At 41.7% G+C, this 16,310-nt stretch overlaps 1 protein-coding gene across 1 annotated transcript in view; it reads left to right on the forward strand.

Moving 5' to 3' along the window:
- The window catches only part of SLC24A3 (solute carrier family 24 (sodium/potassium/calcium exchanger), member 3), an 820,359-nt gene that overhangs the window by 714,504 nt on the left and 89,545 nt on the right, over window positions 1-16,310 (forward strand). Inside the window, exon 8 of the mRNA XM_006860745.1 lies at window positions 8,843-8,868. Within this exon, the coding sequence (XP_006860807.1) occupies window positions 8,843-8,868 (26 nt within the window). The remainder of the gene's footprint in view (window positions 1-8,842; window positions 8,869-16,310) is intronic.

The following is a 16,310-nucleotide window of genomic DNA, read 5'->3' on the forward strand; positions in this document are numbered from 1 at the left end:
TCCTTCCTTCCCTCCCTCCCTCCCTCCCTCCCTCCCTCCCCACAATTCTTCTGGTCTTCAGTCTTTAGTGTCTAATGTATCAAATCTATTCTTCAGATAATCTCTGAATTTAGGTGGGATATGTTCAAGGTCATATTTTGACTCTTGTGGACTTGTTTTAGTCCACAAGACTTCAGCTTCATCCTGAACTTGCATATGAACAATTAATGATCTGTTCCACAGTCTGCCCCTGGTCTTGTTTTGACTAATGATATGGAGCTTTACTACCATCTCAGCACAGATAAAGTCAATTTGATTTTTGTGTATTCCATCTGGTGAGGTCCACATATACAGTCATCCTTTATATTGTTTTAAAAAGGTATTTCCGATGAAGAAGTCATTGGTCTTGCAAAATTGTATCATCCAAATAGTCTTAACAATTATCTATATCCTCACCACATAATTCCTCTATTAATGATATTTGTCTGCTTGGCTTATTTTAGAGTCATATTTTCAGTCTGAAAGAAATAGCTTTGCCTTCCTCCCTCCTAAAAAGAATACTTTAATTAAAACAACAAATCATAAGCAGTTCAGAAAATTTTTATATCTCAGTTTTCTTAGAGATCATGCTGACCCTTGACCTCCCACCTTGTCTCCTTAGTCATGCCCTCTACTCACCACTTAGGCCTCTCTAACCCATTGCTCACTGAGAACTAATTTCTCCTGGCTCCAGTTTAGAAATGTTGACGTCATACTCATATTACACCATAACATTTCATCTCTTCTGCTAGTAAAACAAGAGTAGCTTTGGTAGCTAGAAGACACTATGAAAACACAGGGGATGTCAGAAAGAACTCTTATGTGTCTTAAGCAAAGCAACTATAGTCATATAAAGCCACCTGTCCTGTAATCTCTGCTATTGATAGAAGTAAAGACCTGCTCTGAATGATGCTGGTGTCAACTAGGGAGCAAGAGTTCTAGATGACCCACCCTGACATTTTTTCCAGTAAGGAAGTGCTTGGGTGCACTGGAGAATGTAGTGCACATATAAGAACTTCTCTTCTTAAATGAGAAGAACAATTTGAAAATTCTGAGACTTTTTGTTTTTCTTTTCATACTTCCCAGCAATCATAGTCATTTTGAGTAACAACTATTATTCTCCTAAATCCTAAATTAATTCTCATATCCTTTGTTCTGCATCTCCTGATTTGCCTTTATATATTGTTGTTGTTATGTTCTGTAGAGTCTGTTTTGACCCATAGTGATCCTTTATAAGGTTTCCAGGAAGTGGCTGATGAACTTGAACTACTAACCTTGCAGTTCAAACCAACTTTGCAGTCCAGTGTGTTAACCCACAGTACCCCAGATCTGCTTAAGACCTGCCTATAGGTCATCTTTATTCCTGCCCTCCTGCAACCACCATCAACACCTTTTGGGTCTGCTGCAGTGATCCTGCTGTGGCTCTGTAGAATAAGCACTGAACTGCTAACCACAAGGTCAAGGTGGGTCGTTCAAACCCACCGGCTGCTCCTAGGAAACCCTATACAGAGTCACTATGCCTTGGAACCGTATTGACAACACTTAACAACAACACAGTGAGCCTAATATAGGAATTCTTGAAAAGTATAAGCCGTGCTTAACAGCCAGATCCCTGGTGTATTCCATCTGATTCTTCGCCTCAGATGAAATCACCATGACTTTAGCTAAAGCTTTGGCAACTCCTGTCTCCCAAAAAGAGGAATTGGAACTAAAAGCACACACACCCTAAGAAATTCCCAAGCTATTGAGTGAGAAGAGCCTGCAGGAGGTGGTGACTGTTTCCATTTGGCATAGGGGAGGGAAGATTTTTAAGGTTGCAGTCTCTTGAAGGGAAGTGATGGTGTGATTTTCTCCTATTATCTTCACTGCTTTAAATTCTAACAGTGCCTGTGATTATAACACAAGCTGTGAAATCTGAGATTTAGCAATTCGGCAGTCCCTGCTTCACACATGCAATTCACAATAAGCAAGCCTGGGGACTGAGCTATCAGGGTTGAGATACTCAGCAGCCTGTCAGCTCAATGCCGGGAGGTCCTATGCCCAGCTTTTCCTCCCTTCCCTCTGCCCTTGTCGTATCTTTTTCCTGCATCTTGAGCCTGTTCCATCCTTGGCAGTCCTCTGAGATGCTCTGACATCCAGAGTTCCACCTTGCCTGATGTAAACCTATCTGGATTGGAACATTCTACACACCAGTACTGAAAAACTGGTTTCCATGGTAGCCAACTGCTTCTCTGAGGTCTATTGGGAAAGAGAGTTTTTTTTCAAGTTCACTCCTGTCTGTTAACATTTGGCTGGGGTGTGAAACACATGTAAATCTTAAGGGAGCAACCAAGGGTAGCTTTGGATAAGAGAACAGGTTTCTTAAAAATGGGCAAACCTGGGGCTCAGGTATCAGTTAGCACCACTTCTATGTGGTCTCTGGGCAGTCACAGTGCTTGGCCCCAGACACAGCCAGCAGAGCACAGAGAGAAGGGCTGCTCACCTAACTCTTGTTCCCAAAAACCTGATTGGAAAAGAGTTGGGTCATTTCCAAAGGGCAGGACAGCAGATCGGCAGATGGCAATGCATCATAAGGACTGATTGTGCTGATGTGGTTAAGATGAGGGATTCGGCTGTACCTGTACCTCAGAACACCACCTTGCCCCAGGACACCACCTTGCCCCAGGACAGTTGGCTGAGGCTATTTCAAGAGACTCTCTGCTTTACATCCTTTCAGGAGATTTAATGGAGCTTCGAAAAAGAAATGAGACTGAGCTCACTCCAACTTCACAGTCTTGGGCCAGGGCTAGAACTTGTCCACCACCTAGTGGTAACTGCGGGACACGGAGTGCCGGTTCTTGTTTTAGTTTTTGTGTCCAGTTTTCTTCAACACTGTTCACAATGTGATGAGGAGTAGGGAAGTTACTTCATTATTTTATTCAAAGATTGAGCGTGAAACTTTAGAGGGATCTACAGCTTCTGTCTTAAGAGAACTAAATATAGTAAGATCTGGGAGGAACAACAAATGTATCTTTGCACTGGCAAGGGAGAACAATGCTATCCTTGTGATTTTCAAATTTTCAGACAGAGCAGCGCTAATGCTCAGCCAGGAAGGGCCTGCCATGCAGATACTGCCACTGTCCTCACAGCCAGGCCTGTATTGCTAGGTACCATCAAGATGGTTCTGATCCCAAGCTACAGTGTAAAACACTGCCTGGTTCTGTGCCATCTTCAATCCATCTTGTTAAGGGTCTCTCTCTCTTTTTTCAGTGTCCCTGCACTTTCCCAAGTCTGTCCTGATAACATATCCAAGGTACTAGAGATGATGTCTCGCCAGCCTGGCTTCCAAGGAGCAGTTGGCTATACTTTTTCCAAAACAGATTTGTTCCATTTTCTGCAGTCCATGATATATTCAATATTCTTCACTAACACCACAATTCAAATTCATGGATATCTTCTCCAGTCTTCCTTATGTGCCATTGTCCCATTTTCAAATATATAGTTTGTTTTTGGTAAGTGCTGTTAAGTTGGTTCTGACTCACTGCAACCCTGTATAGGATTACCGAGGAGCAACTGGTGAGTTTGAACTGCCTGCCTTGTGGTTCACCCCAACCTTGCCTTGCAGCTGAGTGCTTATCCTACAACGCCAACTGAAAATACTATGACTTGGGTCAAATTCACCATAGTCCTCAAAGTGACATATTTGCTCTTTAACACTTAAGAAATCAGAGGGTGTGTTGCACTGCTACAAAAGAACTCTAAACTGCTGCTTCCATGAGCCCTGATTGTGGGTCCAAGTAAAATGAAATCTTTGCAAACTGTATCTGGTCTAAGAGGTGACAGTGAACTGCTCCACCACCTCCAAATTCCAACATCATGCAATCGGAGGGAGACCATGATGCACTCAATCACCCCTTGCTCAATTAAAAAAGCCTGTTTCTATTTAGACTTTCTTAGATGCCTATTCTTTTATGAATCCTCTCATTTCGCTGTACAGTCCTGTTAAGGTAGAATGATAAAAGCCAAACTGTTGGTCAGACACAAAAGGAAAAGTACAGTAGGATCCCACTGATATGAAATACCTAAAATAGGCAAGTGCATAGAGGGCAAAGTTTTCAAGGACAGGTGGGAGAGGGGAAGTGTTGGGGAAGAGAAGCAACACAAATGAGTCGTACAAGAATTGTAACCAGAATGCACCTTAGGCGTGAGGATGGGTGATAACTCAGCTTATTTACTTTGGACATATCATCAGGAAAGACCAATCCCTAGAAATGGACATCACATTGGGTCAGTGAAAACGAGGGAAGCCCTCAACGAGATGGATTCCCATAGTATCTACAATGTACAGTGCACTCAAAAATACCATGAAGGTGGTGTCGTACTACACAGCGTTGTGTTCTGTTATATATTGGGTCCTCATGATTCAAAGCTTCCTTCAACAACAACTAACAGTAAATTGCTAAAGGTGCATTGAATTTCTGTTATGGATGATGAAAAACATTTGAAATGGGTAATGGTAATGGTAGCACAATGTAGTTAATGTAATCAGTGCCACAAACTTGTACTCTTAAAATGGTTAAAATAGCAAACTTTTTATGCATATAAATATCTACATATATTTTATTGAGGTGATATGTACAAATGGTGGTGGTGGTGGTGGTTGTGTGCCATGGAGTCATTTCCGACTCACAGCAACTCTGCGTAAATCTTTATGGGAGCAGAAAGCCTCATCTTTCTCCTATGGAACCGTTGGTAGTTTCGAACTGCTGACCTTGAGATTAGCAGCCCAATTCATAACCACTATGCTAATATATATATATACCATTTGAACTGCAAGATTGGCGGTTCAAGCTCACCAGCTGCTCCTCAGAAAACCCTACGCAGGGTCGCTATGGGTTAGAATCTACTCGACAGCACGTAACAACAACAACAAATATGTATATATTATCACAGTAACATTTGAAAATATTAATAATAATTCCCTGCCATGTCGCTGAGGCCTCCTGGCCATGTGAGAGCATCCTCTGCAGGAGTCCAGTGTTCTGAGTAATCAATAAGAGCAGCATGGTCTTGTACTGCAGAGAGAGAAAAGAGAAGACTTGCTCTGTTATTTGGATGTTTCTGGCACTGTCGGATGATAATGCACTGGATCCCAAGGTCAGTTGAATCACGAGGTCAGCTGTTCAAGCTCACCAGTCGCTCCTTGGAAACACTATTCAGGGTTGCCATTATGAGTCAGAACTGACTGGATGGCACTTAACATCAACAACACTTTGTTAGTTCCTGTAGTGTGATTGTTTGCATTTCTGTTGCCAATTTGTCTTCCTGAATCAAATTTCTATCTCTACCTCCCTGGCTACCATTATCCTCTTGAGTTCGGGTTCATGGTGCTTTGCTCTTAATTTTTTATCTTGGCTAATCTGTGGTGCTGTGGGATAATGCACTAGACCACAAAATTGGTTCGAACCACAAGGTCAGCAGTTCAAATTCGCCAGCCGCTCCTTGGAAACACTATACCGGTCACTATGAGTTAGAATGGACTCAATGGCACTCAATAACAGCAACAATTGCTTCTTAAAGAGCTCTGGCAGCATAGTGGATTACGAGCGGGGCTGCTAACCAGAAGGTAAGCAGTTCATATCTGTCAATTGCTCTGAGGAAGAAAGATTAGGCTTCCTGCTCCTATAAAGATTTACAGTGTCGAAATTCTTTATCGGGTTGCTATGAGTTGGAACCAACTCCGTAGCACACACCACCACCACCACCAATCTTATCCTGTGGTTGTTAAATGCCGGCTATTCGGGACTGACTCATAGCGACCCCGCATAGGGTTTCTAAGGAATGACTGTTGGGTTTGAACTGCCACTGGACTGCTGTAAGTGGGTTGCTATAAGTGGACTGCTAACTGCCAGGTAGGTGAGCCCACTCTTTCTCTGGATTATTTTGTTCCCTGTAAACCCTGGCCTCCATTTTTAATTGATTATTTCTGATCACTGGAATAATCCATTGGTAATACTGTATTGGCCCCAGAACTGGTTCCTTGAACACACAAACTGGGTGCTTTCTCCCAGGGTGAACTGAGCTTCAAGTGTGTCCCTTGTAGGTCTGGGCCCCCCCTGTCAGCAGTGCCACACAGAATAAAGGTGTCTTTAAAGCTACTTAAGGAACTATGGTGGCACAATGGGTAAACACCAACTGAAAGATTGGAGGTTTGAACACATGCAGAAGAAAGACCTAGCAGTCTGCTTCTTTAAAGATTAAAGCTAATAAAAACCTGAGGGACAGATCAATTCAATGACACTCAGCAACAACAAAAGCTGCTTTCATAGTATGTATTATTGCCTGTCTACTTTGGTTGAAGGAAATTAAATTGGGCTGCTCTAATAAACCCTTTACAGTATCCTGTGCCCTCTCAAGTGTCTACAAATTGATTGGTCCAGTACACTGCCGAAGACTAATTTCAATTAATGGAAAGTGCTTTCCATATAAAATAATGTGGTCTGTTTCATGATTCCTGGACACATTTTTAAAAGCTAGTGATTATATATAAACAGCTGGGCATTCCTTCCAGAGAGTGGATTCCACACCATCCAACCTGGACTATATAACTGCCTTCCTTTTCTTTTTCTTTTTCTTTCCCTTCTTCTGGTTTGACATTGTCATCCAAGTATCAACTTGTTGAATCTGATAACAAAGACTTAAGTAATGACACCAAGGTTTCCTTCATGGGCTTGTTAGAAGAACCAGTTGTAAGAAGTATGATTTCTTTCCCCCTCATCATCTCCCTTGGACCTTTAAGATAGCTGGAAACTCTTGCTTGTATGTTCCTTGTGAACCAGTCCTTCTCTTCTTTGAGGTCTTTCCCCATCTCTGCACAGCTGATGTCATGCTAACCCACTGCAGACTGAGATGACACTCACATTAGTGAGGTCCTCCTCTCTCCTCACACTGTAATAACACTTTACACTCAGCTTGTCCTGTGAGTGTCTGCCTTAGAGTCTCCAGAGGGAAACCACCCACAAAGATGGTTATGCACAAAACAGCTGTATTTCATGAGTGTGGCAAGAAAGCACTGTGAACCATCCATCCTCTTCCTGCTAGAATAAAATGTAAGTGTGTTCCCATTGAGTTTGAGCAGCGCACTATCTTTATAGGTTGCAGGTTTAATGAAAAGAGCACTGACTTGGGAACTGGGGCCTGAAGCCAGAATAACTGTAGCATATGAAGCAACCCCAGGAAAACTGTCGTCTTTTCTGTAACTCCATTTCCCTGTATGCATCAAACGGTTTGGTTAGATCAGTTTTTCCACCCAAGTGAGACATTATTTTAGATGGTATGTAGACTAGAAATTTGTCTTGATTCTCTAGTGCTGCTATAACAGAAATACCACAAGTGGATGGTTTTAACAAACAGGAATGTAATGTCTCACAGTCTAGGAGGCTAACCCAAATTTAGAGGACAGACGTAGGGGAAGATTGTGTCTCTCTGTTGACTCTAGGGAAGGCCCTTATCTCTTTTCAGCATCTGGAGGTCCAGCATTCCTTGGAGATCTCCGTGTGTTGTGGCATCAACCTTACCCTGGATCTAGGAGCTTCACAGTACAGATACTCTAGGTCCAAAGGACACACTCTATTCCAGGCTCTTCTCTCTTAGTGGTAGTAAGAGTGGTAGTCTCTAAGAGTGGTCACTAAGAGTGGTAATGTCTTAGTGGATGGAGATCAGAGGTCTCTCTGATCTCTGCTCACTTCTCATTCCTTTTATCTCTTGTAAGTAAAAGCTGTTGCAGACCACATCCCAGAGAAACTGCCTTTGCATCAGATCGGGGATCTGACCTGAGTAGAGTATTACATCCCAGCCTTAATCCTCTGATTGGTTTATCACATCAGATCCCGTTAATGGGAACTGTCACACAACTATCACATCACATCGTTACATAACTGTCAAACCACTGAGAATCTTGGCCTAGCCAAGCTGACACATATTTTGCAGGGGACAAAGTTCAATCCATGACACGGCTAAATAAATGAAGTCCTGTTGTGAATTAGTGTTTATCTCTGTACTTGTTTTCCATATTAATTGATGAGGAGAAATCCTCAGTTTGGTGCTTATGTGTCTTTCATCAGCTGTGGCTGATACTAATCTCCTTAAGCAACAAGCCAAGGCTTGAGAGGCCAACAGTGCAAAGCCAGAATTTTCGAACACTGTTTATTTTTATTGCATTTGCTTCTCAGAGTCACTTCTAACCATGGCAATATGTGCTGATTTTCGACTTTGGGTTGTGATATAAAGTTTCTTTTAAAAATAAATTATGTTAATGAAGCAAAAAATTAATCAACTGAAGGAAAACGTTTGAGCACATCTAAGTCTAGTGCTTGAATGAGAACTGTGAAGGAGGTATGGCATAGTGCACAGAGCTGTGCTGAAATCTCATAGGGGGTGTTTACATGACGCTGTTTGGAAATGCTACGATGCTGGCATATCCCTTCCTATTTCTAAAATTCTATAGTGTTTCTTGCTCCGTAAGGCAAGATAGTGGCCTTTGCCTGTCCCTCCACTGTTGGGTGAAAACTGACAAAGAATGGGATTACCTGTTGCTTCTCCCCTTCCCAATATTCCCACCACTCTGTACCAAGACCTCCTCTCCCTGCCACTAGTTGAAGACTAAATAAGAGGGGAATTTACCCACAGATGCATTTTATTCTAGATGAGTCCAGCCCTGCCTACCACCAACCATACCAACAACACAACAGGACAACTTGCCATCTTAAAGCATGTTGTGTGAGTGTGTGTGCACATGTGTGTCTGTGTATATGTCTAATCTCTCTCTCTTTTTTTCCCCCCACAGTTCATTTATGATGAAAAAGTTTCTTGGTAAGTACGTTTTTTCTCCTTCCTTCTAATTTCTACTTGTTTTGTCGCAAAGTCAAATATATTGATGACCCAAGTCAGAGTTCATGAAAGAAAGGGAAAATTCATGAAGATTTGAAACAACTAGAACTTCTAAAGAACCCTCTGTCTACCTCACTGAGACAATGAAATGACCTTTTCGAATAGAGACCTTTTCTCTTGGGTGAGGCATGGTATTTATTAAAAGCTAAGAATGAACTAAACCAAGTAGAGGGTTCAGAGGGCTTCCCTAACTCTTTGTTGGTATGAGTTGAGGACCAGGACATCCAGTTTCCATGAAGTCAATTCTGACTCAGGGCAAACCCGTATGTCGGGGTAGATCTGTGCTTCACTGGATTTTCAATGGTCTTTGTTCAGAGGCATCACCAGGTAGACTCAAAACTCCAGTCTTTTTGTTAGCAGCCAAATGTGGCAACTGTTTTTGCACAATCCAGGAACTCCTTTCTGATTTTCAGAATCAAGGGCTGGGGAGAAACCTATTACATTCATGGTCAATGTTACATGCTATTCTAGGATATACATTACTTTTGTCAACTATCTCTCTCTGTCCAAGAAAAGAAATGAGGAGGCAGCAAGAAGAACTTGCTTTAAGAGGCATAATTTCCATATTGAATCATATAAGTAGAAAGGACTTTTTTTTTTTTAGTAACAGCGATACTTAGAGCCTTGTGGCATCCTTCTGGACACGGTCACCATGTCTGGTGGTACCCCCACTCCTGTGTCTGTGGGAATTAAATGCAGCACAAGGAAACTCCCAGAAACATTCTTAATCAAACACATAGCACATTTAGCCCAGCCACTGCTCTGGCTGAGCAAAATGGACCTGATGTGTTACCAAATGTTAATACTCTTTGTTGCAAATGATACGGCTCTAAAGATAAATAAGTTATGACCATAGTTGATGTTAGTTAGTTTTGTTGGTTTGTTTGTTCTACTGCCCTTGCACAGAGAAACTCTAAGAAAGAACACCCAGGAGTGCTTTTGTCACTGTCTTGGAGGGGGCTGTCTTTTCTAACAACTCCTTGACATTGCTGGATAAAGAGGATTCAGGAAAAGCCTATTTTAGTCCTTACCCTCAAGGAAACTTGTAGGCTACTTCAGATGTTATGACACAGAATGGGAGAGCCTACCCCACTTCATTCTGAAGGCCAACCTTCCTACGACATGTGATGACCCAGCTCTAGGGTCAAGCCCTGAGCCAGTGTCAAAGGTTCCAGATTCTGTGTGATAACAGAGAGTGGAGCCCCAGGCTCCGGTGCAACATTTATGGGGAATGAATTACACATTCCTGGAAAGTTTTCTCTCTGGCCTGAGTCATAATTGAGCTCAATGGTAGCTTCCCAGGAAGAATGTGGGAGTAGGTGACTTTTGCAGCACCGGAACAGCATCATTCCGGTGCTGGCTGTTGCGCAATTACTGTCATTATGTGGAGAGCCAATGGAGAGGATTTTTCACATAAATGGGGATGACAAATGCAAGCCTGAAACACTGGCTTGTAACTGCTTTAGAACTAACAAAGCTTTCAACTCCTAACTTGACAGATGCAAAGTATGTTAAAGTTTAAGACAGTTTTCACAGCTCACGTCTCCTACCTTCCTAGTCAGTCAATTACAAGCAAGCACTTGTTTTTTTGAGAGGGTCTGTCTCAGAGAAGATTTATCTGATTTATAATTTAAAACCATATTTGGCAATCTGCAATTAAAGAACAGTACTATTTCAACAGTTCCTTAAAACAACAAATTCAGTTTCTTCCTGTAGAACATCCAGCAGGACATGCTGGATATTTCAAAGCAGGTAAATGATTAATTCTTCAAAAGGAAATTAATTTCAGTTGTGTGTATTTTAAAACTAGAGTAGTCTGTAAGGGGAAATAAACTTTGTTAAAAAATACATGCACAAAGACAAGTCATCCTGAACATACACATTTTTTTAAAGTTTCTATTGTGAATTAAGTGAGAGTTTACATGGGAGAACATCAGCTTTACATTTATCTTATTGTATTTCATTTCATTGCAGTGATTACAATCCCTTCCATACGTCATCATTCAACAGTATTTGCTTCTGTTCCTTTTTTTTTTTTGGATGTACACCAAAACACTAGAAATATATAACCATTAAAACAACCTGCACACCAGCCCCCTGCCCACCAGCGTGCAGCCCCTCTCCCTCTATGAGTCTAGAGTCCCCAGCCACTCCATCTCTCTACGTCCTCATCTCTGCCTCCATCTCTGGCATTGCTGCTTCTCTGGATAGGGTCCCACACTCTACTTCCACTCTTCTCCCTGTTATGTTCCCAGGGTCCTCTGCTCCTGGACTGCAAGATCAACCACTTCCCTCTTTTTGTTACAAAACGTCTACCTTTACATTTGCAATAATAGTAAGCAGTCCTGATAACAATTACTCACAATTGAACCACAAGAGTCTTATCCCCAGCTCCTTTCACCAGCCCCATATAGACAGGTTGAAAAGCACTCAGTGGAGATTCTACCTTCCTCCACACCTTCTGTAACTAAATTTCCTCTTGAACACTTAATAGCCCAGTCACTTTGTACCTTTATGCCCCCCCCCCACCATTTTAGGTAGACAATGTGTAAGTAAGTTGCCCATCTCTGTCAACCCTGTATACTGAGGGGGTGAGAATGCTGATCATACACATTTTAAATGCATTCCCTGTTAGTGAATCAGCAATCTGCAGCAAGTCCCACATTCAGTCAAGAAGTGGTGGTTGATGGTCAGGAATACTTTTAGCAGCATGTGGCACTGTAAGATGAACACTGGACCACAAGGTCAGTTTGAACAGCAAGGTAAACAGTTCAAACCCACTAGTCGCTCCTAGGAAACCCTATGCAGGTTGAAACTGATTTGATGGCACTTAACAACAACAATAGAAAACCCAGCTACCATGGATTAACAAATAGTGGCTTATTTTTCCCACATCATTAGAACATCAGCTGTAGGTGATTTGATGACCCTGCATTTTTCAAATGGCCCCATTTTAAGTTTATATGGGAGGCAAGAAAGAGGAATAAGAGATTCTGTTTGTTTTGTTTAGCATCCTGCACCTTACATCATCTCACTTGTCACATCTAGGTCTGCATTGACCAATAAGTTAACCAGGGGGAATAAAATAACAACTGTAAGCCAGTCAGTATTCATCTTCTGGACCAGAGGTTGAAATCAAAGGGTCTCCACTTGCTGCCAAACATAATGGGATTCTATTCACTGGAAAGATACAGCAAAATATCAGTTGGGTGCTTTTTGATTATATAAACCACCCCCCCCCACCAAAAAAAAAAAAATCATTTCCAATCAAAATGTATGCAGGAATTAAAATTTGGATGCATATTTTGACTGTAAGATGTATGTTGAATCCACAACTATAGCCTGGCCAGGAAACTAAAGAGTCTAGGATATCTTTATATCTTCTTCAATCACAAGTTGTGACTTTGGAAGAGATAAGAGACACAGAGGACACTACCTAGGAAGTGTCTGTTATGACAGTGTTAGAGAACAAGACCACACATTAGGCCTTGTCCTCTAGACAGGAAAAGTGAGTCGCCCTCAGAAACTATAAAGAAACACGCATAAGCGAGGGAACTATGGACCATTTGGGAAGATTCAGAATGAAAGTTTAGAGAAGGACAGACTAACCCCAGAATCTACCACAAGCCTGAATCCCGAAAAGGAGTGAGGGACAGACGGGAGAGAAGGGAAGGGGATGGATATGATAGGGAGATAAAAGTAAAGAATATGCCCACGCTCTAGGGGGAAATTCCAGGAAAGAGAGATACAGCATGGGTGAGCTCAGAGTTCTTAAAAAGGATGCTGACCAATTCAGCAAGGATTTCCTAAGCACCTCCTGTATGTCAGGCTATGCTACTGAACTGGGGACAAAGTCAAAATCAAACATGACCTACAGACTTGAAGGGAAGCAGACAGTGGATATGTAATGGCAGAGACAGCCCTGGGAGACACTGTGGGGACCCCAGCCAGCCTGGAGGTGTTGGAGGAAGGCTTTAGTGAGGATCATTAGTTAAGACTTGATGATCAAATAGTTATCAGGCAAAAAAAAAAAAAAAAAAATCAAAGGGAACAGCAGTGAAGTGGTACAGAGACCTCAGGGAGCCAGTGTGTTCCGCATGAAGGAGACACATAGGGTGAGCCCTGAGTGAGGCACCAACTAAGTAAGCTTGAAAGTTTCACAGATGCAGGGAACCCTAGGACGGACTCAACAGAAAAGAACCTGATCTAAATAGTGCAATAAAAAGACTTACTCTGAGGAAAACAGTTAAAAAAAAAAAAATCTAAAAGAATTTGAACAAATATACCTCTTTATAAAAGTATTGGACTTAATCAGTCTAACTATAATGCGTGTTGAAGGTTGGTGGGTTTCTGGTCACTTCTCACTGCAGCTATTAAAATGCAAACAAACGATAGTATGACATCCCTTCAGGTGATGGCTCATAATTCTTCCTCTTCTACCCACTTCCAGTTCATACTAATCCATAATGTAATAAATTACAAATGATTTATTATAGCAGAAATAATAACTCATAAATTGCAACTCTTTCTTACTATTAAAACTGACTGTAACGTGTGTTACTGATAATAGAAGATGAACATCTTTTTTAAACTGGGTAATATTTTAAGTTCCCAAATCATTGTATCTCTTCTTTCACATTGGATGCCATCAATAAAGCCTGACTTTTCCCCATTAATTTTACTTGGGTTTTGATGAGATAAGAGTCATGGCTCAGGTTGTTGGAGGTCTGAAAATTGAAACTTGATGTTTGAAGGAAGTGTCACCCTGTGCAAACGAGAAAGAAACTGAAAGAGAGCCCAGAAGCCAGGGAGAGAAAGATCTTCGTGGAGAAAGAATGGTGATGCCTGAGGTTGGCTTAGGACTGCGGTGTGCAGGGAGCAGGAGAACAGAGGAGGGACTGGTGGGCACGGGTGTCTGTGTAAGGAAGAGCAGCTGTTAGGGAATAGTGTTTAGTCTCCAGAAATGAGAAACTGGATAGTTGGGACAGTGTCAAGTTTAAGGAGCAGTGTCAAGTGACTGCAAGACCTTGGTGTTAGGTCATAAAGTAGTAAACAATAAATATACAGGATGATCACAAACTTCTTAAAGGCCAGAACCATGTGCTCATAAGTGGAGGGGTAGTTAGGGAAGGCTTCTTGGAGGAGGTGATATGTAAATTGATATCTGATGGATAAAAGTAGCAAGCCAAGAGTGGGGGAAGAGTGTTCCTGGCCGAGGGAATAGCAGATACAGAAGCTCTGAGGAAAGAGAAAAGGCTTGGCTTATGCAAAGAAAAGGAGGCCCCTGTGACTAGAGCCAGATGGGATGAGAAGATGGCACGAGATGAGGTAGAGGAGGGGAAAGAACCAGCAGGGACAGGAGGAGGTGCCTTTGATTTTTTTGTAAAGTATGTTGAAATGCAGTTGTAGAGTTCTGAGCAAAGAAATGACATGACCCAGTAACTTGCAAGAGCCAGTCCAAAGGCTATAGCTCAGGTGGAGGAGGAAAGTAACACTAGTCCTTAGGAAGGGCAGAAACAGATAAAATCAGAAAATATGTAGGACATGGAGTCCTGGTAGAGGTGGAGGTGAAGGGAAAGGAAATGTGGGGACTTGTTTGGGTAGCTGGCAAAGCCTGAGGGGAAATGAAGCCAGACAGTGAGAATCCAATATTCTGTTTGACGTGCACTTAGACTTCTAGGCGGAGATGCCAAGAGACAGTTGGACATATGAGTCTGGAGTTGAAGGAGAAGTGTGGAGAGGATGTGTAAATTGGGGTCAGCATCATGCACTCAGTATTTATAGTCATAGACCTGGATGAGATCACCGAGGGAGAAAGTGTAGGTAAAAAAAAAAAGAAGAGGTCCATTCTTTAGAGGTTGAACTGAGAAAGTAGAAGAGGCAAAGGGGATAGGAAAGAAAAGGTACTCGTCCAGAAGAGTGTAGTTTCTAGGAAGCCAAGAAAATAGTGTTCATGAAGGAGGACAGGTGACCAACTTAATATGCAGTCAAGAAATTCAACCAGATGACAGAGAACCACCCCTGGGTTTGTGTAGCTAATTGTCACTGATGACCTTGGCCAGTGTGGTGTTTGGGGGAATTGATGGGTGGGGAAATTAAACTAGAGAAACCTGCCGAGTGCAGGCACAGAAATTGGGTGTACCACCTCAGAAGTTATGCTGTGAGAGAGAAGCCAGGGGATACAGCAGTCCTTGGAGGGGGTTACACCCTGGTTGCTTCTCTCAGCAGTGCATCACACACACTTTCTCTGATAAATACATGCACATCTGCATGGTTATGTTTAATGGGAGCTTGATAGTTCATTACACAGACATATTCCTCATCATCCACTTAAACCCACGGCTCTATTTTATAATCATCTTGGTTTGTTGTTGTTTTTCTAATTCTTCACTTTTCTAAACATCTTCTATGTGCATCCTTTTTTTTTACATTTGACCAAATATGTTTCTAGGACAAACTCCTAGACATGAACTATGAGAAGAGAATGGAAGGGCAATCATAACTTGGAAGTCCCTCATCAAGTCTTTTTCCAGGACCTCAAAACAAAACTTAGTATCACAGAACCTAATACTATGGCCCTTGGTCATCCTTCAGGTCTGGAATTGAACTCACCTCTTGACTCAATTTTCATCGAAGCAGTAGATAAAGTATATAGTGAGGTATGCACACCATGGAATGGTCAATGATTCAAGACCAAAAGTACAGATTTTTATCCAAGGACAAAGTTCAGAAGGGTTAGGAAAGAAAGTGAACTGGAAACAAGAAACATGGGAGAAGTGGGATATTCTAATGTTGCATGGAGGGCAATGCAATCATTGGGATTAAACCAAGTAATAGGATTTGTTGACTGTAAAACTAATGATCTGCTCTCTAAACTTTCACTCAATTCACAGTAAAAAAATGTTTAAGTACTCCCTAAATTACCTCATTTAATTCTACAATAGAAGGCAACATAGAAAACAGTTTCCTTTGTTTCTTTTAGCTGGAAGTTACTAAAATGAAAAATGAGAAACAGTAGTGGAGGCAGTTGTACAACATGATGAACATAATCAATGCCACTGGATTGTATTTGTTAAAAATGTTGAAATGGCAGATCTTTTGTTATATATGTACTCGTTGTTGTCATTAAGTGCCGTAGAGTTGGTTCGCATTTCCCAGACTGTACATTTTTACAGGAGCACAAAGTCTTATCTTTCTCCAATGTATTAGCTAGTAGACTCAATCACCAACTCTGGGGTTTGCAGTCCAATCCTTAGCATATATACTTACCATAATTTAAAAATATTTTTGTTTCATATATATGTTGTTGTTGTTATGTGCCGTGGAGTCAGTTCTGACTCATAGTGACCCTGTACAGGGTTTCC

Source organism: Chrysochloris asiatica, unplaced genomic scaffold, assembly GCF_000296735.1.
Source record: "Chrysochloris asiatica unplaced genomic scaffold, ChrAsi1.0 scaffold00039, whole genome shotgun sequence".
Taxonomy (NCBI): domain Eukaryota; kingdom Metazoa; phylum Chordata; class Mammalia; order Afrosoricida; family Chrysochloridae; genus Chrysochloris; species Chrysochloris asiatica.